Source organism: Cyclopterus lumpus, chromosome 18 (genome assembly GCF_009769545.1).
Source record: "Cyclopterus lumpus isolate fCycLum1 chromosome 18, fCycLum1.pri, whole genome shotgun sequence".
Lineage (NCBI taxonomy): Eukaryota > Metazoa > Chordata > Actinopteri > Perciformes > Cyclopteridae > Cyclopterus > Cyclopterus lumpus.
This window is the reverse complement of record NC_046983.1, coordinates 4,913,650-4,936,110: the sequence shown is the minus strand read 5'-3', so window position 1 is coordinate 4,936,110 and position 22,461 is coordinate 4,913,650. Positions and strand designations below refer to the sequence as shown.

The window sequence follows — 22,461 nt, the reverse complement described above, 5'->3', positions numbered from 1 at the left end:
GTCCTCCTGAGACACTTGAGTAAAACAAAGCCACCGTTGGTGTTGACTGTAAAACTGTGCTTTTTGTACTACGGGGTCAAAATGCCCGGCGTGAAAAAGGCCTGTGGAGACACTTATAACACAACATAGCTGAAATGACGTTCAAATACATGTGTAGATACATATATACATGGCTATATTTACCATTAAAGTACTCACAATCTGATGAAGATCATGTGACACGACCGAAAGCTCGAGAAGAGCTATTAAATGGACCTGCGTCTTCATTAATAACCGTAATAAACAATCCAGTATTTGATAGCTTTATACACGTTTTTGCTTTCATATTGCTGACGCATTGCTGTGCAAAAGAAAACAAGGTTTGCATTATCTGAGGACGAAAAATATTTTTTGCCTATTTCATATATAACAAAAGCATATTTTCGGTCCCTTCGGCAAATGCAAAATTCAAGGCCTAACACGAGGGTCAGACGTGGGACTTTTGTGACACACACACACACACACACACACACTCTCTCTCTCTCGACAACACATCATTGCCCTGTTGCCGTTTTCAATTCCTCAACCTTTCACCGAGCTGAATGAATCCACACAAAGAAGCTGCTGCGAAGACGCGTTAAAGTTGAAATGACAAATATTCTTTCAGCCTCCGGCACAATAGACCCGCGCGATGCTACAACAGGAAGAGGGGCTTCCCCTTTTCACTCCACGACTATGACTCCAACACCTTCATTATCTTTTCTTCTTTTTTTTTTACATTAACACGTTCCCGTCGTATTCAAGGACGCTCTTTCCCTCCTTATCTTCACCTCCTCGCCTCTGCATCTCTGACCGTTTAGCGTACGTTCAGATGACACGAGCACACGAGCGGCGAGTGCATGAAGAGGGCGGACGGAGCTGCAGATGGACTTTGGCCTTGGGTATAAAGCTGCTTATGGGGGGGAGGAGGGGGGCATTTCCCGTGCTTATCTTTCCTCGATTAGGTCAGCGGGTTGTTGGAAAGTGATCACGTCTCAAGGACACGAGATGGCACCTTCGCTCGCCTCCTGGAGCTCAATGAACACGGCGGCCTCTAAAGACCCGCTAACCGCCACACACAGTCCCTAAACCTTGGACTCCTCTCCAGTTAGAGGAACCTTGATGAATTTTCGCTTTTTATTTCCACCAAAACGTTTTTCAATTTCCTCCCTCATGCCTTCACTTTTAGGAGCGATGCCGGCCGCTAATGCACATAGCAGAGTGCCTTCTCCGCTAATGAATGCGAGGTTGTGTGGCAGAAAAACCTTCTTATATTCCGTCATCATCATCATCATCATCATCATCGTCTTCAAGACTCAGTGGACTGGCGACGCAGTCGAGGCAAACCGAGGAGAGCTAATCAGAGACGATGAGCAGAGTGCGAAGAATGCAACGTTTGATCTGAAAGACTTTTTATTAAGTCCATCTTAATAGAGAGTGCGTATGTTTTTAAGTATCTCATTGAAAGCTTTGTGGGCGCTTGTCTCATGTGAATGTTTTTTCAAAAGGGCATTCGCGTCCCTTCACTGTGTCTTCAGGCGGATATTGATCAGGCCCGTGCTTCATTTCTAAAGAAGTGACCAGTGTTTTTCTGTGTGCGTCTGTCATTTTCTTCAACATGCGGAGAGACGCAAAAGCTAAAGATACTAAGATATGATGATAAGATAACACTGGGCATCCATGTAAAAGTTACCTGATCTTAATTGCTCGTAAAAAGTACACTTGTTGAGCTAAAATCAAATTAAAAAACGATAGAAGATGCAATTTTGTCATGTACGGGTGTATTTTTGGGTGTTATTGGTCAAATCTGACATTATCTCATGGTAAATGCTGCATCAGATGCATTCTTAACTTATATATTGTACCCTAATTAAAAATACATTCAACTGCTGTCATAAAAATAACATTTTCAAATCTTGGTTTCACACTTGGATCATCCCATCAGGCTTGGCTTGACCCTCTGCACCCCTGGGGGTCACTGCAGGTTGCCCTCATTAGTAACAGGGGGTCTCCACCTCGACCCGGTCCACCACCCTATTTGTGTCCTCCCCAATGGAGCCAGAAAAAAAACACGACCACACATGAACAGAGGTTCCTACCCGGACGGTAACCTATAACCTCGGGAACTTCACGTCGTTTTCTTTGCCTCCATTCAGTCGGACTGCAGCAATCTGTTTGGTCAATGAAAAGGGAAAAAGACACAAGAGATCATTTCCTTGTCCCGCCTTCGCCCTCACCGAGGACGCCCACACACACACACACACACACACACACACACACACATTCATGCAGAGCGCTTTTTCCTGGGCCGGACCAGGAAAAAAAACAGAGGGAGAGCCGGAGCAGGGGCTCACGACGGGATTATCTGGGGAGCGGAAGAGTGGGCTGAGGCCCGGGGAGGGGGGGGGGGGCCTCCCTCTCTCTGCTTTTCAACGGACGTGTGAACAAAAGCCTGGTCAAACTGTCGGGCCCGAAGGCCGAGGGTGTTTACTGCTCTTGTATCTATAACCAACACATCAAGGATCCTCCCCCCCTCACCTCCACAGCCCCAACTCCTCCTGCTGCCCCTTCTCCCTTGAGCTGCCTTGGCTTTATTGAGAACAGCAAATTAAGGAACCATCCATCTGGGTGTGATCACCAATTAAGGAGGGAAGCTGTCAGCATGCATTAAGGCCGGCGCGTAAGGCCGGGCATGTTATGGCGGCTTTTATGAAGAAGGAGGCGAGGGGAGGGGCGGGGGGAGTGGGGTGTGGGGGGGAGTTAAGGAGTGAGAAAGTGATTGGATCTGATTAAAAGATCAACGGAAAACTCCAAACTTTTTTTTTTTTCTCGCTCTGAAACACCATTCGGGCCTTTCCTTGACAACCTTGATGTGTTTGTCTCAGGAAAACAAAAAGCGCTCTCATTATATTTGCCGCTCCGCACAAATTTCCATTGTCTCCCGGGAAGCGAGGATGAGCGATTGCACTTTTCTTTTCTTTTTTTCCCGGCGCCCATGTAAGCGATATAAATATGGTGAAAAAAAAAACTCAATGCATGCTTATGGGCCGGCCCCCCCCCCATTTGTCACTGCTCACTGGCACAGGCCGTGATTCCCTGAAACACATCTCCTCCGGCCAGCTTTTCTCACCGCACAATAGAGCCGTCATTAACTTTTTGCTCCATCGGAATGCTGAAAGACCCCGTCGACCAAACGCCCCTCTTCCCCTCCCCTCCGTTCCACCGCGCATCCCTCTTTTCTCTCCGCTCGCTGGTTTTCCAGGGCCCTAATTTGCGAAGGCCAGGTGTGCGCGGGCCCACAGAAAGGAGGGGGGGGGGAGGGGGAAAGGGGTGAGCGTGGGGGAAGAAAGGGGTTGGCGGCACACAACGCGGTCCCACAAACCAGAGGGCATCGGCAGACTTTTTTTTTTTTTTTTGTCATATTCTCTCAACTTTTTGTGGTTGTTTGAATGTGTTATCTGTGTGTGTCAATGTAACCCATCGGTTCCCAACCTGTGGGTCTGGACCCTCACAAGGAGCCTCAAGGTGAACTTGAGGGCGTCACAAGATGATTAATAGGAGATGAAAGCTTCAAAGAAACATATTCCTGCCTGCACAAATGTATTTTTCAGACGTATTGAACGACTTTATAATTTATCTCACAAAAAAACAAAAACACAGTAGACATTTTTAATGATGCACAGTTGGAAAATACTGTAGTGTACTGTACGTCAAAATAACAGTATTTTTTGCATCTCAGGGGCAACAATAGCAAGACATTTTAGCACCTTTTAATTCCACATTACAACATTGTTTTTCAAAGAGTTGCTGAGCCGCACGCCCAGCAGGTAAAGAGCAACATTAACATTTATTTTAAATCATGAATACATTTATGGTCACTTCAGTAAGAAAGATGCAAAAAGGCTCCTTAAAAGTGACAGGAACTGCAAAGTTAGGGGATGCATTTTTGTTACATGTAGTCATTTGATCCAAATATTGCTTTAAATTAGTCCGTACACTTTTTATGGGGCACAGATTGTGCATCGCCTTCATGTCCGCCCCGATTTTGGATGTGTGAAATCTGCAGAAATCTGTGGTTCCTATGTGATGTGTCACTTTGAATATGTGCTCTGACGGTGAATATGAGAGTATGTGTGAATGAATCATTGTGTGTGTGTGTGTGTGTGTGTGAGGGGGGGAAGGAGGGGGGGGGGGGGGGGGGGGTTGTTCACCAGCCAGCCTGCCAGGTTGAGCTCGGCAACTCTGCTTTCTTTTTGTGGAGACACACGGGGGGGGGGGGGGGGGGGGGGGGGGGGGGGACCAGGACTAATTGCCACTAATTGAATTGGATGTGCTGATCAGATGGGAGGCTGTGGAAGTAATCTAAGTTGTCACAGCAGATAACGCCGGGCCGTCCCAGAGTGTCCGCCTCATGTGACAGCCTGTAACATAGCCTGCGAGAGGGCACCGGCCCCCTTTGTCCCCGCCACAAAAGGGTAGAGAAGCAAAGTTGCCAGTTACAGTGAGGGAGTCGTGGAAGGGGAGGAAGGGAGGAGGGGAGGGATGGCTGAGATGAAAGAGGAAGGGAGATGTTCAGTGGATGAACACTGTGGTAAAAATGAGATGAAGACATACTACAAAAAAAGGGGTGGGGGGCAAGTTGAGGGAGGGAAAGTTGTTTTCAATGTGGAAATCTGCCGAGTCTGCAGGTTTCATTCACAAACAGCAGTAGCTCAGAGGGACCACTGGGTCCACATGTGTTAGACCCCCTTCTGCAAGACTTCTTAAAGATCAAATAAGTACTCAAACTGTGTAGAAACATGGGTACATACTCTTTTCCCAAGTATATCTAACATAAAAAAATGCTTTCAATTATTGTTTTTGCATTATTGTAATAGTTTTTATTGATCATATATGTCCAGTAAAACCTTATTTAGACCTTGAAAAGCCCTCAAGTAATGCAAAATGTAGTTGCATAAAGATTATGTCTAAAAGTTATTATTGAGCAATTTGAATGCAAACCATCTCAACATTTACACTCTCAAGGCTTCGGCCTCTGAGCCTCAGCCGCTGCCAGCTGTCATCAAACTGAAGCCACGCTTCTCAATCAGTTATTGTGATTGATAATATTGATTCTCGGGCTGAACTGCAGTGCGTCATTGATTGTTTTCCCCCCATCTGATCCTCAGCTTGTGAAAGGACACTCAGCTCCTCGTGCACACCTGATGACATGAGCCTGTTTGCTGATGTCGTGAACGATGGGTGACGATCGGCGATTTGCCCTCCGAGCTTTTCTTTGTTTTTCTTTTTTTTGGGGGGGGGGATTTCCAAAGGAACACCTGCAATCACTGCATCTGTGCAGTTTACTGTACGACCACCGCTGCGGATCATAGAAACACGAGATTATAAAGATTATAAAGAGTACAGGTGGACGACCAAAAAGACAAAGAGAGAGAGAGAGAGAGAAAAGGAGAGAAAAAGAGAGTGACTGTGGGTCTTTCCCAAGCCTGCAGCAGTCCAATTAAGCAGGATTTCTCCCACACCACATATGACACACACACACACACACACACACACTTACAACCACAGCAGCTGTTGGTGTTATTGAGGGAGGAGTTTAGACTTGTCAGAATGATGAAAGCAGGCCAGAGTTGTGTGTGAGAGAGAGAGAGAGAGAGAGAGAGAGAGTGTCTGAGCGTGCACGTTGCACTATATACAGTATTCTCTGCTGATATGAGTGTGTGTCGCAGCAGCTCAGTGTGTGTGTGTGTGTGTGTGTGTGTGTGTGTGTGTGTGTGTGTGTGTGTGTGTTTGCATGAAGGGGGAGTTATGCATGCAGTGGGCATCCCGGGGCACGCAGATGTGCGAGAGTGTAGGACTAAGCCCTGGCGAAACCCGCTGCGAGGGGTCACGACCTTTACAGAATCAGTGCCTCTGCATGTCAGGACTAATGGAAGGGCCCCACCAGCTGCACAGAGAGGAGGAGGAGGAGGAGGAGGAGGAGGAGGAGGAGGAGGAGGAAGGAGAGAGGTAGGAAAAAAGATGAAAGACTGAGGAGGGGGAAAAAAGGGATGGATAGGAAGTTTTGGGAGTGGGAGGAGAAAAGGCGATGAAGAGGAAAAGAAGAAGTCTGGACTTAGAGGGAGGAAGGAGGATGTAAATATTGAGGAAGAGTTTATTTTAAAGAGTTTGAGGGAGAACAAGCTGTAAATACTCGTATTTTTAGGTAGAGAAGAGTTTAAAGAAGTGTGAGAACGCAGAAAGGCTGAAGGGAGAGGAGGAGCAACAGGAAATGTGAGGTAAGAATGGAAAAGAGAGAGGAAATACCAAGTGTGAGCAATACAAGGAGGAGTGACAGTATGACGACGGGGTGGCGAGAGAAATGGAGGGGGAGGAATGGGCGTGGCCTCGGATGTTTGTCATGCCTGGTGTCATCTTGGTGTCTTCCCCTTTTTTATTCGTACAGAGACTGCGTTATGTTGAGAGATAAAGTTTTGAGTTGTGAGCTGTGAAGATGAGAGAGAAATGAATGTAAGAGATGTGACCGGCTTAATGTTTAATCATATATTTATTCTCATTCCAGTTTGCTTAATTATATATGTGGACCGTCTGGTCTTGACCTTTGCCCTTCGAAACTGGTCTTTCACAGAGAAGGGTATTTATAATTTCCTTACCGGTTAGATTTAAAGCTTCAATCTCGTATCTCATTCAAATGTCTCCATTTGCAGAAGAAGAAAAAAAGGAAAATTAGGATTAAAATTGGAGACCATTGTCAGAAATGATGTGATTGCATGTAAAAAAAAAACAGTATTCACGAGAAATAAGAGTGTGTTTGGAGCAATCAGGTAATTGATGTTGAACGATGTTCCGCACCGATAAGAACAAATAGGCTCCGACGCGTATTATGGAGAAAATAAGCAGCAATCAAGGTGTGTTGACTACACGTCTACAGCAAGGTGTGATTTAAGAGCGAGAGGTAATGTTTTCTTTTTTCTAACAAAGACAATTATACTGATTTATGCTGTTAATTCCCAGACAGGAAGATGCCTCTATCTATCAGCTGTGTGTGTGTGTGTGTGTGTGTCCGTGTCCAGCTGCAGACAGTGCCACTGTGTGCCCACCATGACCAGACACCCTGCTTCCTCTCCTGTCGTGACCCGGAGACGGCAGGAGGGCCCGTCTGTGCCATGTTGTGCCGGGGTCCAGCAGACGGCTTCCCCTCTGACATCATCACAGCGAGACGGTGATGTAGCTGCCGTCACACCAGACGCTTGACAAGTGTGTGTGTGGTGTTTTTGTTTGTGCGCCCAGCGGCTATAGTGACGTGTTGTTTTCTTATAGACGTTTAGAGGACTGGAAGATGTGTATGGGAAAAAAACAGAGAAAAAAAGAAAGAAATAATATTCACCAGTAAATAAAAAGAAAGAAATAATATTCACCAGCGAATAGAAATAAAGAAATAATATTCACCAGAGAAAAAATAAAATAATATTCACCAGTAAAAAAATATATATATATATAATATTCACCAGTACATAAAAAGAAAGAAATAATATTCACCATAGAAAAAAAGAAAGAAATAATATTCACCAGTAAATAAAAACAAAGAAATAATATTCACCAGTAAATAAAAACAAAGAAATAATATTCACCAGTAAATTAAAACAAAGAAATAATATTCACCATAGAAAAAAAGAAAGAAATAATATTCACCAGAGAAAAAATTGAATAATATTCACCAGTAAAAAAATATATATATATAATATTCACCAGTACATAAAAAGAAAGAAATAATATTCACCAGAGAAAAAAAGAAAGAAATAATATTCACCAGTAAAAAAAATATATATATATAATATTCACCAGTAAAATATAAAAATAAAGACATAATATTCACCAGTGAATAAAAAAAAGAAATAATATTCAACAGTAAAAAAAAGAAAAAAATAATATTCACCAGTAAATAAAAAGAAAGACATAATATTTACCGGTAATAAAATCATTATTGTGGAAGTAAAGAAACACTGAGCGGTGTAGAGCTCAGCACTGAATGATGAACCTGTTGAAGAAATGTGGCGGAGCAACAGGTGGCGGATCACAGAGTTAGAGTGACACCTACAGAGCTCAGGGGGGAAAACCCACCAGCTGCAACTTGGTGTTAGTTTGTTTCCTGTTGAAGGAAATCACAGCGACTGTGGCCTCAATAAGTTTAAATGTTTCTGTGTCATAAAGTTAAGCTTTTATAAATGAATACATGTATACAGTTCAACAGGATTAAATCAATAAACCAAACACAGTTCAGAGGGTCTTAAAGGTGAAACAATAAAAACTACAATACGTCTACAGGGACTTTAGAATGATCAGACTTTAGGGAACATCAGGTGTCTTTCTTTACAATTTAATTTAATTAGATTTCATCTTATCTATATTTTTTTATTTAATGTACAGACATCTTTTTCAACTGAAATCCAAAAGGTCCGAGTACTGTTCAAATGTTCCAATACCATGATTGATATTATAAAAGTATTCAGTATAAGATACTGACACAGTAGTATTTGTCAATACCTCAATAGATTTTTCCTTTGAAGGATATTTAAAAAAAGAAACGTCTCAAATTCTCTATTGTTAAATTTAGTAAAAAAGAAAAAAAAGAAAAGCAGCAACACAACAACATTGCCTGAATACAATAGAGTCAGAAATGTGCTGCTTAATTAAGTTAAAAATACCTCATACAGCTCTGAAAAATATATATAAAAAAAATGCACACAATAAAGAATAATTTAAAAAAAGAAGCAAAATGTAGTCGTTGGTTAAGGAATGAAAAGAAAGTATATCGGGCGATATTTGATCTAAAACTAGAGTAAGTATTTAGTGCTGACACGTAAAACAAAGTTAAACTAATGCACAATACATTTGTTTTCTTGCAAAACTCTGCCCTTTACAGGATAAATCAGTTAGAAAACACATTAATATCAACAAATGTGTGAAATCCACACAAAACTGCAGGTTCAAAATGTCCCCTTCAACCTGTAACGTGTGAAGCGTCTGCAGGGTGATCAGCAGACATTTGCGACTATACTCTCCCTCAGTTCAGTGGATCAGTGTGTGAGTCTGCGTGTGTGTAATTTGTGCGCTGAGAGTTTCATCATTTACTCGCTCTAACACACTCGGTCGTCACGCTCTGGGTCGAAAAGCTAATGCAGAGAAGCAAATCCCTGCAGGGCATTGACTCACAGGCTGCTATCCTTAGCTGTGGACTCACTCATTTACACCTGCAGCTATCAGATATACACAAGTCTTTTGCATCGGCGTGGTAGTAACTCATGACAACGTGAAAGCCCTAAAACATGCACCTCTATTGATTCCCAGCAGGGGAAGATCGGTTGTTAGACGTACAGGTAAGTGGAGAGTAACAAATAGAAACTATACACAAGCCTTGTAAGTCAATGTAAACAATGTGCACCAGGTTAAAGGAGCAGTACACAGGAGTCAGAGCGTTTATATAGCAGCAAACCACTCAAGATATAGTGGAGTAGCATCTACCTTGGCGTCTACCTGGAGGTCTACCTTTGCTCTACCTGGGCGTTTACCTGGGAATCTACCTGGGGGTCTATCTTTGCGTCTATCTGGGCGTCTACCTTTGCGTCTACCTGGGCGTCTACCTTTGCGTCTACCTGGGCGTCTACCTTTGCGTCTACCTGGGCGTCTACCTTTGCGTCTATCTGGGCGTCTATCTGGGTGTTTACCTTTGCGTCTACCTGGGCGTCTATCTGGGAGTCTATCTGGGCGTCTACCTTTGCGTCTATCTGGGCGTCTACCTTTGCGTCTATCTGGACGTCTATCTGGGCGTCTACCTGGGCTCCAAACGCTGCGCCGCCAACTCTGAGAGCCTTTGAGAGGCAAACATATTGCCCTTAATGTCGTACCTTTGACATATGATATGATTAATTAATGGTACTAGGTGTTTGTCTCTATTAATATAATATAATATAGAATATAAAATACATTCTGAGGATTATAATCAGTCTAGCAGAGAGACAGTGGTCATGAGTGTTATGCCGTAGTCCTGATGCCAGCACACTTTTTAATTATGTGACTGCACGATGGTGTAATATGAAGTGGTAAACGTGGCCCACGTGTTAAATATCCCATTAAGCGCTTACAACATTTTTTTCGCTGGCTCCTGGCAGATGATTAAAGGATAGTTTGGGGTCATGGAAAATGATATCCCTCTGTTTCAAGGTTTGTTTGGACAAATTCGTAATGGCTCGGATACGTATTTTATTTATTTATTTGATCACAGAGATGGGGGGAGTGTGAAATAGAAAAAAGGAGAGTTGATGGAACCGGTGGTGGCGGCGGCCCTGTTTGTGTGTGTGTGTGTTTCCAGCATGCAGAGGAGTCACCAGGAGGCCAGCAGTGTCTGGGAGGCTCTTCTGTCGTAGCGCATCCCGTCTCCCTCCTCCCAACACCATCCATCCTCCTCCTCTCTGGATTCACAGAAACACGGATACCCACTGTCACCATTAAAAAAAAAGAATTAAAAAAATCTTCTTTTTTCCACGCCTCTCTTCTGCCCGAGGCCGTCTTATGCAAAGGTCGTGACCTCTTGTTGACCCCAGCTTGGCCTTCGCAGGTTAGCTTCTCTGTCGGCTGCAGCTGTGGTGCTGCTAAAAGCCCGGATAATCCAATCACACAGTCATTAGTGCTGAGTAGGCCCGAGCCGGAGCAGGTGAGCGTGTGTTTTGTTTCTGTGAGTGTTTGTGCCCTCTCTCTCTCTTTCTCTCTCTCTCTCGTAGTCTTTTACTATATTTTTTGTTGTTGTTGTTGTTGCTCATTTTCCACGTGCAGATAATCACAAGCTTCCCCTTTTTGTCACATGCCCAGAAAAACACATCAGATCAGTGAGCGTCGAAAAAAAACAAAAAAACCCACTCCAATCCTGTCCCCGAGCATCAAACACCCGGATGCTGCCGTGGTGTCCTGAACCTGAACCCGACGTCGCAGCTTCATTAAACCTCTGTTTTAGTTTTGAATCCATGAGGCACGTGTGCATGCAGATGAAGGGAGGGGGTTGCCAGGTTTGAGATGTTCAGCATGAAAGGCATGTGTGGCTTTAGCTGCAGGGGTTTTATTTATTTATTTCTTCTATATTTTTTGGAGTCGGTCCTCCAGAGCTGCAGCAGAGTTTGGGTCTCCATGAAGAAAAAACGTCATAGACCAATTAAAATTAAAAGAAGAATATAGTTTCAGTAGGATGGTGCCCACATGCCTTTTTATTTATTTATTCATGATGACCATCTAATCTTCGTGGAACCTACTCGATTAATTACAAATAAAGACGATAATGATTTTAACAGTACGACCTGCATATCACTTTTGCATACGTCGTTTTTATTAAATGATTCGTTGTGTCCCAGAATTATGTTAATTTATTTCTTCCTAAAAATGTATGCATGTGTCTTTTTATATTGTGTTATGCTTCGCAAACATCAATTTACCAAGTGGAAAAAATGTTGGATTAAAATCCTATCTAGTGTCTAAAGTGCAAAATAAACTGGTATGTATTCTGATGAGGCAACCCATTAAAAAACAATAACTATATACTACCCCTCATGGACTCCTAAAAGTCAAACGCAGACCACCAATACACACACTAGTGCAGTATAATATTTATAAATTAATTATTGTTTCAAGAGATACCAAGTTACATTTATTTGAGAAAATAATAATTCATAAAAAGCATCTAAATTATTTAATTCAGCCATAATAACATTATTACAACAGGGTTTGGTTTCTGTTCACGGGTTTAAAGTTTTTAAGAAGCGTGCACGAGGTTGTTTATCTACTTTTTCACACTGTCTAAATGATCAAAAACGTGACCTTTCACCCGGAACTTATAGCTCTTTATTTTGGAGGGAGCGTGTGTGTGCTTCTTCTATCCAGTTAATGCGTGTGACATTGCAGGAAACACGCCACGCTTTCGTGGATGCGTCCTCAGAGGAAGGGCTTTTAAAATAAGTTGATTTAAATGTATTGTCTCGTGCGTTTGGCTCAAAACTACCGACTCATATAAGAGTGAATCACATGTAACATGTAATGGAGACGTGAAAATATCGCTGGATATAAGTCAGGATGGCCGAGCGGTCTAAGGCGCTGCGTTCAGGTCGCAGTCTCCCCTGGAGGCGTGGGTTCGAATCCCACTTCTGACATAACCTTTTTTTTTTTTTTTAACCTCGGACTTTTATTTTGAATAAATACGTTTTAACCCTAGCCCGTGGCGTGATTGTTGCATCCTGAAATAGATATGATAAATATAATAAGATACCAGATGAGCATTCAACACGTGTAGCTTGTTGAGCACATCATACATTGATCATTTCTACAACCAGGGTTGTATCGAGGGTTTTTTACAAAGACCAGGTCTAGAGTCTCGGTCCCCCTGCCCCCATTATACTCTAATAGTCGAGCATGCAAGTTATTTTAAAATTATTTCCCCATCATGAATATCTAAATTATTTAGATTTAGGTTGTTTTATTCAAGAAATTAGAATTTTTTTAGTATATTTTTTTTTACAATGTGTCATAAACTATATGTCAATGTTCATATCCTGCTTACAAATGCAAAATCGGAGGCTTTGTAACGCGTTTAAATTGTAAGGTTTGAACTCCCAACAGGTTGCTAAAAATCTCCAGAAGGGCCAGAAAAAATACTGAGGGAATGACCTCAGTGTTGGTCTCCATGACTACATTTAGGCTCATTTTATTGAAGAAAATTATAAAATATACTGAATAAAAAGCCTGTATGGGCTTTTAACAGCCCAGTTTTAATGAGGAGTTTCCTGACAATGTCGCCCGCTGCAAGAAACACCAGACAACGGCTAATCTTAAGTGACAATTTCACCTTTATTAACACGGCGAAGAATCATTAGTAAAGGTCGGGGTGACAGGCTGGAGGAGGCTTTGGTGCTCCGGTGGTGCCCGTAAAGAGAGCAACACACTGCGAGAGAAAAGACTCATTAAATTACAAGGACGTCACCGGCATGAAACCCAGCAGCGTTTCATCCTTCAGCGTGGCAGGCGGCCCATGTGCATGTCGCAGGTTGATTTAAAAGTAAAAAATCAGACTGAGGTCTTTTAATTATTTTTTAAATTAGACATATTTTCACCTGGAATGAATAAACATAGTTATCGTCCCATCCTTTTGTGTATTCAAACATTAGATTGAACATGTCTAGAGGGGCTGTTCAAGGCCGCTGTTAAATAAATGTCAGCACAAAATGTGAACGTTTAACAAATATTTGCTTTTGTTTTTATAGAGATAACTTCAAGCGTATTGATTCGTAGGACTTGTTCCTTCATTGCAATGAACATGCGGGCACTTTTATTTGGAGTCAAACCCACATGTACAGTGCTGTTGCCAAATGTGTGTTAATCCGCAGCGGAAAATAGTCCCTGACAAATGCACCATTTGCTCCCTTTTGAGTTATTTTGTCTAAAAATATCGAAGATTACTGAGCGTGCACTGTCTGGTCTTTCCACAGGCTTACAATAATATAGAATAAGCTTATCCTTTAAGACACTGTCCTCCACCTGACCTCCAGGCCCACCCATCTGGAGCACCGAGCCCTCCAAATCAACCCTGAACAAACTCTCTGCATGGCCGTAGAAATAAACTCCTGTAAGGCAGATGGATAAATAAAACATTACGTTTTTTTTAATTATTCATCGGGGGGAGAAATGTGTGTCATCAGCACCATCACCGTCGCCGTCCACCACCTGAATTATCGGCATGCACAATATTTGGTTTCCCATGGCAGGTCTTGATTCAGAGGTCGCGGATGCTAATAAAGGAATAAAAGCAGCTTTGGCTTCGCTCCGGTTGCTTGAGCGACATTGATCTTACGGTAGAGAGACAGTGTCGTCCCTTAGAGACCACATGCATGGACAGAAGCTACATTTTCCTCTTCTCAGTGCATGAAAAGGGGGGACAAGTTCAACCAGCTCGTCCTACAATGTATACTTGAGACATCAAAAGCAAATATTTAGGTCAAAATAACATATTTTTAGCAGCTAAACACACATACAAACTCATTTTTAGGATATAAATCCATATTAGACTGTGGTGACTAAGATGTATGCAGAAAAAAGTTCCTCTTTTTCAAATCGAGGCAGTGGGGGAGGGTTTCCAGTAGTGATTCCCACTTGCTTCCTAAATAGCACGCCGTTCATGCTTAACATGTGCGTCATAATTTATTTTTTTTGTATCAAGGAGCTAAAAGCTTGAAAGCTGTGCAGGCGGCAGGATGTGGGCACAAGGTGAGGACGGTGCAGCAGCAGGTGAGACTTGATCGTGTGGATGTAAACTGGGGCTGAGACATTATTTGAGTCACATGATGACCTTTGGGGTTTCAATAAGAAGTCATGGTATCGTAAGTCTTTCTATGTAATGTGGGCTTGTGGAGTAAGATATTCACAGGTTTTTATTTCTTAAATAATGGAGATTCTGTGTATAAAAAAACTTCAAAATGACCTTTTTGTGCAGCTGTTCAATAAAAGCTGGTTTTCTATAGTTTTTTAAAATGTTTTTTCAGTCATTTTTTTTGTGGTTATGTCAACAGACCCTTTGATTGGTGACATTTGACAATGCTTGAATAAAAAGGGGATCTGGAATGAGTCGGCGCATCATTACATCTAAAGTTACACATTTAAATATTGGGTAATAATTCATTATTAATATATTAATATAGTATTAATATGCCCCTCCCTGGTGCAAATGTCTATTAAAGGTGAAGCTACGACCACACGTTGTAGTTTTAGAGCTCTGGTTTCCTACTCCAGCAATAGTTTGATTAACTTTCTTCCAGAGAGTATTGAGAGGATCATTAGCCGTGTTAGCTTAGCTTAGCACAAAGACTGGAAACGGGGAAACCGCTAGCCAGGCTCTGTCCATGATCCTTCTGTGATTTCACTTCCTGTATTTCTCTCTGCTGCAACCTCCTCAGACGACCTCTGTAGTTCCTCTTGCAGTCACACTGACAGGATGTGAAGGATCTTTGATTGTTGCCACGACGACCCTTCTGATGAGTTCTTTTTACCCCCCCCCCCCACAGAGTCTGAAGGCGAGAGGGGTTTATCTTCCGAAGATGAGGGAGACATTCAGGTATCCTTGTTAGTGACTAATTAATGCCACTTTCTAATGTGCAATAGAGACAATACATATGAGAGGAAATGCTGAATATACTGTTGTTACCTGATGGTGAAAAAACTGCTGTCACACATCTGGACCGGCTTCCTATCTTGCAGGTTTAATTGGAGTGAACATCATATTTTGCCACAAATACAACGATAAATTGCAGAATTAAGAAAGCTCTCAAACAAACTTGATTACAGACCGAATGCATTTGATATATTTGCTTGTTTGTTTGTTTGTTGACGTTTTATTGACAGTGTGAGATCCTGGAAATTCAGAGAGATGACGCCAACCAGAGGCTGTCTGAACTGGAGGAAGGTGAGAATCATGCATTTCTTTATTCTACCTGCCCGTCCACATTCAGGAGCATTAAGCGGTTGCACAGACTCTCTAACATCTGGAGGCAGTATGACATAATAAGTGTCCGGTTGATTCTTTGCAATTTAAGTCGGGCGTCTCCTCGCTCTATAACACTCGTCTCCTTTTATTTCCAGTCTCCAATCAGCTCTTGAAAGAGATAAACGTACTGGAGATGCAGTTCCAGATTGAGCGCTCGTGCAGGGAGAGTGCCGAGGCGCTGGCTGTCAAAGTACGTCTTTTTACTGCTGGTCCTTTTGTTCCTTGTGTCCTTTCCTTTCCTTCATGTTTCCCTTTTCATTCCTCTAATTTCCTGTCCTCTCCTTTGCTTTTCTTTGCTGTACATCTTTCTTTACCTCTCTCCTACGTTCCTGTGTCCTTTTTGTTGTCTTTTGTGTTGTTTCCTTTCCTTCCTGTTCATTCCTCTGATTCCCTTCTTTTCCTCATCGGGACGATGGGCGGAGGCTGAAGTAGGAGGCATCTTCACGTACACTGTACGATGATGTCATCGAACCCTGTGTCATTTTCATACCAGTATAGTTTAAAATAGAAATAACACAAACCATCGTCTCCTCTGTTGCCTAGGTGACCAAAGAGAACAAAGTGCTGAAGAGGGCGAGCCAGATGGCGATGCCACTCATCCTCGAGCTGCCTGAAGACTTGGCCGCCGTGACCTTTGACCCAGAGGCTGACCCTGCGTTTAACGGGGACGAGGTCGACGATTTCGGCGAAGAGACGCTGCTCATGGAGAGTCAAGCAAAGATCGCAGGTGAGACGACGCTGCTGGTGAAGTGAATTCATCTGGTTCACAAGTAGAAGTCAAACAGTATAGGGCAAAAACTAAAAGACACAATGTGTGTGTGTGTGTGTGTGTGTGTGCGTGTGTGTGTGTGTGTGTGTGTGTCTCAGAGCTGCAGGTGTCAGTGGACAGTCTGCTGGCTGAGAAGATGCAGCTGGAGCAACAAGTGGAGGATCTGACCAAAGAACAGGTCCAATTTAGAGAGCAGGTATATCATTGTGTGTGTGTGTGTGTGTGTGTGTGTGTGTGTGTGTGTGTGTGTGCGCGTGTGTGTGTGGTTGTGTGTGTGTGTCTCATCACAGACCTTTTTCTCTCAGCTTGCTCTGGAGGTCGAGGAGAAAGAGGCCATACTGAGGAAAATGGGCAAACAGAACAAGACCATGAATAAAATCAACCGCGGTGAGTCGTCATGGCATTCGGACTGCAGCTAATAAGTATTTTCATTATTAATCCATCAATGTCCTTTTTCCAAATAGTAACAAATAGATCATTATTTATTTTATCTCCAAAATGTAAAAAAAATACTGAAGAAATGCCCTTTCATTAAACCCCATTTCTGCAGAGTTGTATATGAAAGCCAATCCTCATAATTGAGAAACATTTCGTTTTCGCTTCATAAATGACTTAACGTGATTAATTGGGTGTCAAATGTGATTCATTTTTCTACAGATTGACCAATTTATTAAGCGATGAATCATTTCAGTGCATTTCGGGTTCATTTTTAAATTAAAAACATCATGAATGCCATCGAAAAAACCTTTTAATTTTGCGCGTGTGCGCGTGTGTGCGTCTTTGTGTGTGTGTGTGTGTGTGTGCACAGTCTCCCAGCTTGTCACAGAGGAGTTCACAGAAATGTCTCAGAAGCTGGAGCTGGAGCAGGACCTCCGGCAGCACGCTGAAGTCTTCGCCCACCAGGTGTGAGCACGTGTGTGTGCCTGTGTGTGTGTGTCTGTGTGTGTGTGTGTGTTTTCTGCAATGCACAAAACATTTTGTCATACATTCACACCTATAGATACTGAGGGTGACAGGTCGTGCCACAGGAAGGGAACGCGAGTGTTAGAGTGTTGACCTTCGGGCGGCTATGGCGAACAGACGGACATACGGACAGGGGGAGAAAGGAAGAGGGACACACACACACACACACACACACACACACCTCCGCCGTCAGATGATGTGGCGGGACAGAAGAAGGGGGTCTCCATTCTCTGTTTTCACATCGATGACACTTTGGTCACATCCAGGCTCTCTGTGTGTGTGTGTGTGTGTGTGTGTGAGGCAAAGCGTTCACACACACACAGACAAAAGCAGACACGCACTCGTACACAAGCTATAAAAACACCAATTCACTTAAAATCCAAATACCGAAACACACACACACACACACACACACACACAGCGTTTTTTGCTGCCCCAGCTGCTCCTATAATGAAGGCCTTTTCTTTCAAAAAACGTCTCTCTGTCCCCTTCCCTTCCCATTTAGCCCCTCCCTTCCCCGTAATTAGTGGTCATCATTGCCGCTGAAGGAGAATAGTGGTCTTTAAGCACAACCTGTCTTTGCCTGACACCTTTATATTTTTGCCGAGCATATAGCAATTGTCGCCTTTGTGCGCAGCGTCCTCCATTTACCGGACAGGCTCACAATGGGGCCGCCTCGCAGGGGTCCTTACCTGTGAAAAGGACCCCCGACTGTTCACACAATCCAACCACCCCCTTTACTCTCAATTCATGTTAAAAGACCCCCCCCTGTGCTGAATGCCTCTTGTATGCACTACTATTTGTCTGTTTTCATGTGTTTTGAAAACACCAACCATTCACACCTCTCCTGTGTGATGCACGGTGGTATAATGACGCAGGGCCTCAAAACAGGAAACAATTTAGAGGGTTTTTTTGGTGGGGGGAGTGTCTTTGTCTCTTTGTGTAGCCGTGTCTGGTGGGTGTCTGTGTGTGTTTGTGTGTGTATGAAATAAATGTGTGCTAATTGCTGTGTGAAAATTGCTCTCTGCTGAGTGTGGGGGGGAGACCCGGGATTGGAGAGAGCCCGCGCTGCCGTGCGCCCGAAAAACCAGAGCTCCACTAAATCCTCGCAGTGAAGAAACGCGGAAATGAAAACCACTTCTTTTGGTTCTTCACACTTCCTGTTCTCTGATCGCTGCTCTCGTCAAGTGTCCGTGCAACAGTGATTCCCATATGACCAGAATGCATTGAGATCCTCTCCCCCCTTTTTGCAAATAGACGCAAGGTTCTGAGGGTCAATATATTTTGTTTACTTCTTTTATTGGTCACGTTTTCATGCGCATCACTTATTGTCGGCCTCACTATTCATTACGAGACCGCTGGTATTTAATACCTTGCTTTTCTTCCTGCTGTTTTAAATTGGGTGTTTTTGCTGTGACTTGACCAAATAAGTTTCCCTTTGTGGATTAATAACGATCAAATCCAATCCAACTGATCAATACCCACGTGTGTATCTGTATAAACATTACGTGAGCCCATGAAGAAGAACAAAGCATCACTCTTCGTCCTTTATTAGCTCTGAATTAACTATAGCTGGTGTGTTTATGTGTCACACCTTACAGGAAATAATCACATTTTCTCAGCGAAACAAGGCCGAAGCTTCACATTCAAAATGTTGGCTCACAAGCCAACTTATATGTTGAGGAAAAAGGTATGTTCTGTATCCCGTGTGCGTCGTTTCTGTTCTTCAATGCAGCTGACGAGGAAGTCATTGCTCAGTGGAAACACTCTCTGCATTGTGACGGCCTCCCGGGGGAGGAAACCAACAACCAGCTATTCAGATCGCACTTTGTTTTCCCTTTCGGCTCTTTGCCATCCGAGGATTTCTTTGCCATTTTTTCTCCGTAGAAGCAGGAAAAAACCACAAAGACGTACCACCCGTAACGCCAGAAAGGGGAATTTTGTATATATTTTTGTTGTCTTTGTCAGATGCTGATGCAGCAGAAGGCGGCCCGGGGGGAGAGCGAGGCGCTGCCACCGAGCGAGGAGACCGGCCTGCAGCTGCAGCGGGCGCTGGAGCAGATCTCCATCATCAGCACGGCCCTGTGTGACATACAACGCTCTTACCAGGTGTGTGTGTGTGTGTGTGTGTGTGTGTGTGTGTCCTTTCGTGTTCTTCATCATCGCGACCCCCTCGTCATCCCTGTCGTCAGGTAAGACAGAGTCAGAGCGCCGTCCCCTCGGAGCTGCAGAACCTGAGGGAACAGCTGGAGGAGAGCGTGGAGGAGAAGGCGTCCTTGGAGGAGCAGCTGTCCGGAGCCAACGGCCGTGTCACGCAACTCCAGGAGGAAGGTAGCAGCGGGGGGGGGGGGGGGGGGAAGCCACTTCTTCTAACGTGTGGTTTGGTTCATTGTTTAAAAGCACTCCTCAGCTCCACACGGGCTCGAGTCTTTCTCCTTGGACGCGTCGGTGCTTCATGTAAAATGGATCAATGTCATTTTCGCTTATAGCTCGTGATACTGATGATCTTCCTTTTGTAGTGAACCGGCTACGAGAGACACTGAGCGGGGAGGAAGAGCCAGAGGAGAAAGCCACTCCTGCTCCACCTCCTCCACCTCCTCCTCCTCCTCCTCCTCTTCCTCCACTACCCACTGCTGTCACCAAGTATGTTTAATTAAAATATACGGTATCAGAGGCCTTTTACACCCTAATGACTGTGGGTGTTTTTTTATAATTTATGAATTGTAAAACTCTCTCCCCAAACTCATCCGAGACTGCACTGATTCAAATCGCAAATCGAAACCCACCTGTTCAGAACTGCTTTTAATGTGTGATTGTTTGTTTTTTTGTTTTTGTTTTCTTATCAGGGTCCGAGCGACTCAAAGTCCCTATTTATTTGTTTGACCTGTATTTTAGCTATTCTTATTTATTTATTTTTTAGCTTTTAGGGTGTTTTAATTATGTGAAGTGTCTTTGAGTATTATGAAAAGCTCTATATAAATTAAATGCATTATTATTATTATTATTATAAAACACCATTTCACAGTGTATAACAATGTGACCCCCCCCCCCCCCTTTCTCTTTCTGTCAAGTTCACTGGATTTCCTGAGAAGAAGGAGAGCAGAAGGAGCCAGTAAAGCTGATCAAAACAGTGAGTCACTCTCCGCTTCAAATGTGCAGCAATGCCACGTGAAACATACTTCTCACCCTGAAGCCGAGATTCATCCAGAATTCATAATTCATCCCGGATGTGTTTTGTGATCATGTGTTTTCCTGGCTTCTCAAAAGCCAATACCATCGGAATACAAATTAGATGCCGTGCCTTGTTTCCATCTCCAATCTTTAAGAAGCAGCACCGTTTCTGGACATGAAGGCGAAAGCGGTGGATGAAATGATGGAGAGAATAAAGAGAGGCATCATCCTGAGGCCCGTCGAGAAAACACAGGTGGACAAATTGTATTCGCGGAGCCCCTTTGTGTGCGTTTCCCCCATTGAATGTGATGCGTGCTTTGCATTTTAAATGAACAGAGGAACCCAAAGTAATAAACGATAAAAAAAACTCTCTGCTCACAGGAGGATGACAGCTCGTGGAAGGTCAGTTATCCTCCTGCACATTTGCTCCTTTTGGATTTATTATTAAATGGCAGTTTCAAATTATTTTCCCCCCAAAATCTTTTCGCAGGACCAGAGGAGCGAAAACAGAAAATCTGCGATCCTGGAGTTGAAAGGAATGCTGGTAATGTACATCAACACGTGAGTGACGCACGACGACAAAGCCACTGTTTTTATAACCACACCTCTCACCTTTCTGCACAGGACGACAGGAAACGTCTGCAGCTCCGCAGACTTCCATCCAGACGTGGATTCAGACGCAATGTCGGGGAAGCAGAGCTCCTGCAGGTGCTCCATAGGAGGAGGAAAGCAATGGGGGAGAACCAGGACCAAACATGGGGTACATGTGCTGTCACTCCTCTGCGTTGACATGGATGCTCCAGTGTCTCTTTGTCCTGTATTTCTGTTAGAGGGGTTTAATATTGATGTTGTGTAGTTTCTTGTGTGTCCGTGTGATCTGTTTAGGGACAGAGGTCTGCTGTACATCACAGATAGCTGCTCTAGGAAACAAATAGCATATGTTTCTCATCTAGAGCTGGATCCTTTGTGGTCTTTTGACAGCATATTGTAACTCAAATAATGCAAAACAGATGTTGGATGCTCCACAATGCATTCCTTTAAAACTATGAGGTCACTAATAGGGAAGGACACTGTTGTGAAAGGCCCAGCAACTCCTGTCTTTATTGTCATTGTTTTACAATGTTTTTAATTACTTCATGTTTTATTCGTATTTTTCGCGCAAATACGCTTTAATGTGTTAAAAATAAAAGATAAAGAGTGAAAGGTTAACCATCAGTTCACTTCCAGGCTCAACATTTGAGTATATTTTTTGCATATTTTGGAACAAAGTGCCTAACCTGCAGGTGATCTCTTGGTCAGACCCTCAGCCAGGTCTACAGTGCGCCCCAGCAGCAGGAGGCGCTCCCTGGGCAGGCGAGAGCGGCGCCGCCCCTGTTCTCCGGAGGCTGAAACAGAACCGGGAGAAGAGAGACTCTCGCATCAGAGCGTCGGCTCTGATCATCAGCCAGGACAACTGAGAGCGGCCATTCCTTTTTTATTTGACCTCAAAGGAACCAATTATAGCCTGGCCGATTGTTTTTGAATGAATACATGAATGCATCGCTTTTGTTAGCATTCACAATAAAAATGTCCGTTGATCTCGGGCTCTATTGACTTGAGTTGTGATGAAGATAATGTCAGAAGTATACCAGACTCGGTGTACATTGCAAACAAACATAAATTCCCACATTCAGGGTTTAAGAAAAACGCTGAAAAAGCCATTTAACCCAGATCTCCTTCAGTACGTGTTGCGTGTCAAAGGAAATGAAACTCACTCAGCCATGTTTAATGTCTAAATGTCATTCCTTTTTTGGGTGCCTAGGTTTCCAGTTGATCTAAGTGCATGCTACAGGTTTTTTTTTTTTTTTTTGTTCTTCATGCTACAGAATATAGATGAAAAATAGCCAGAGCCATAAAAATCACTATATTATTTTAATACTCGTGCCCACTTCTCTCCCGAGGTGTCCGTCTCTTAAAGCTCCAGCCAGCA

General features: G+C 43.4%; 1 protein-coding gene and 1 non-coding gene across 3 annotated transcripts; both read left to right on the top strand.

Annotated features, from left to right (window-relative positions):
• Positions 1 to 12,126: 12,126 nt before the first annotated feature.
• trnal-cag lies at positions 12,127 to 12,209 on the top strand. The gene has a single exon. It is a non-coding gene; the product is annotated as a tRNA-Leu (tRNA).
• A 1,971-nt stretch (positions 12,210 to 14,180) lies between these two features.
• On the top strand, positions 14,181 to 22,085 carry shtn2 (shootin 2). 2 transcript variants are annotated; one of them, XM_034557824.1, is made up of 17 exons: positions 14,181 to 14,316; positions 15,111 to 15,160; positions 15,448 to 15,508; positions 15,685 to 15,779; positions 16,133 to 16,316; positions 16,457 to 16,554; positions 16,664 to 16,745; positions 17,167 to 17,261; positions 19,290 to 19,430; positions 19,514 to 19,652; positions 19,841 to 19,964; positions 20,393 to 20,451; positions 20,648 to 20,745; positions 20,874 to 20,894; positions 20,983 to 21,036; positions 21,117 to 21,252; positions 21,792 to 22,085. In XM_034557824.1, the coding sequence occupies exons 1-17, from the start codon at positions 14,304 to 14,306 to the stop codon at positions 21,947 to 21,949; spliced, it is 1,608 nt and encodes a 535-aa protein (XP_034413715.1). In that variant the 5' UTR covers positions 14,181 to 14,303; the 3' UTR covers positions 21,950 to 22,085. The 2 variants fall into 2 exon arrangements, with proteins under 2 accessions (XP_034413715.1, XP_034413713.1); XM_034557822.1 differs by having other exon boundaries at positions 14,181 to 14,337.
• The last annotated feature ends 376 nt before the right edge of the window (positions 22,086 to 22,461 follow it).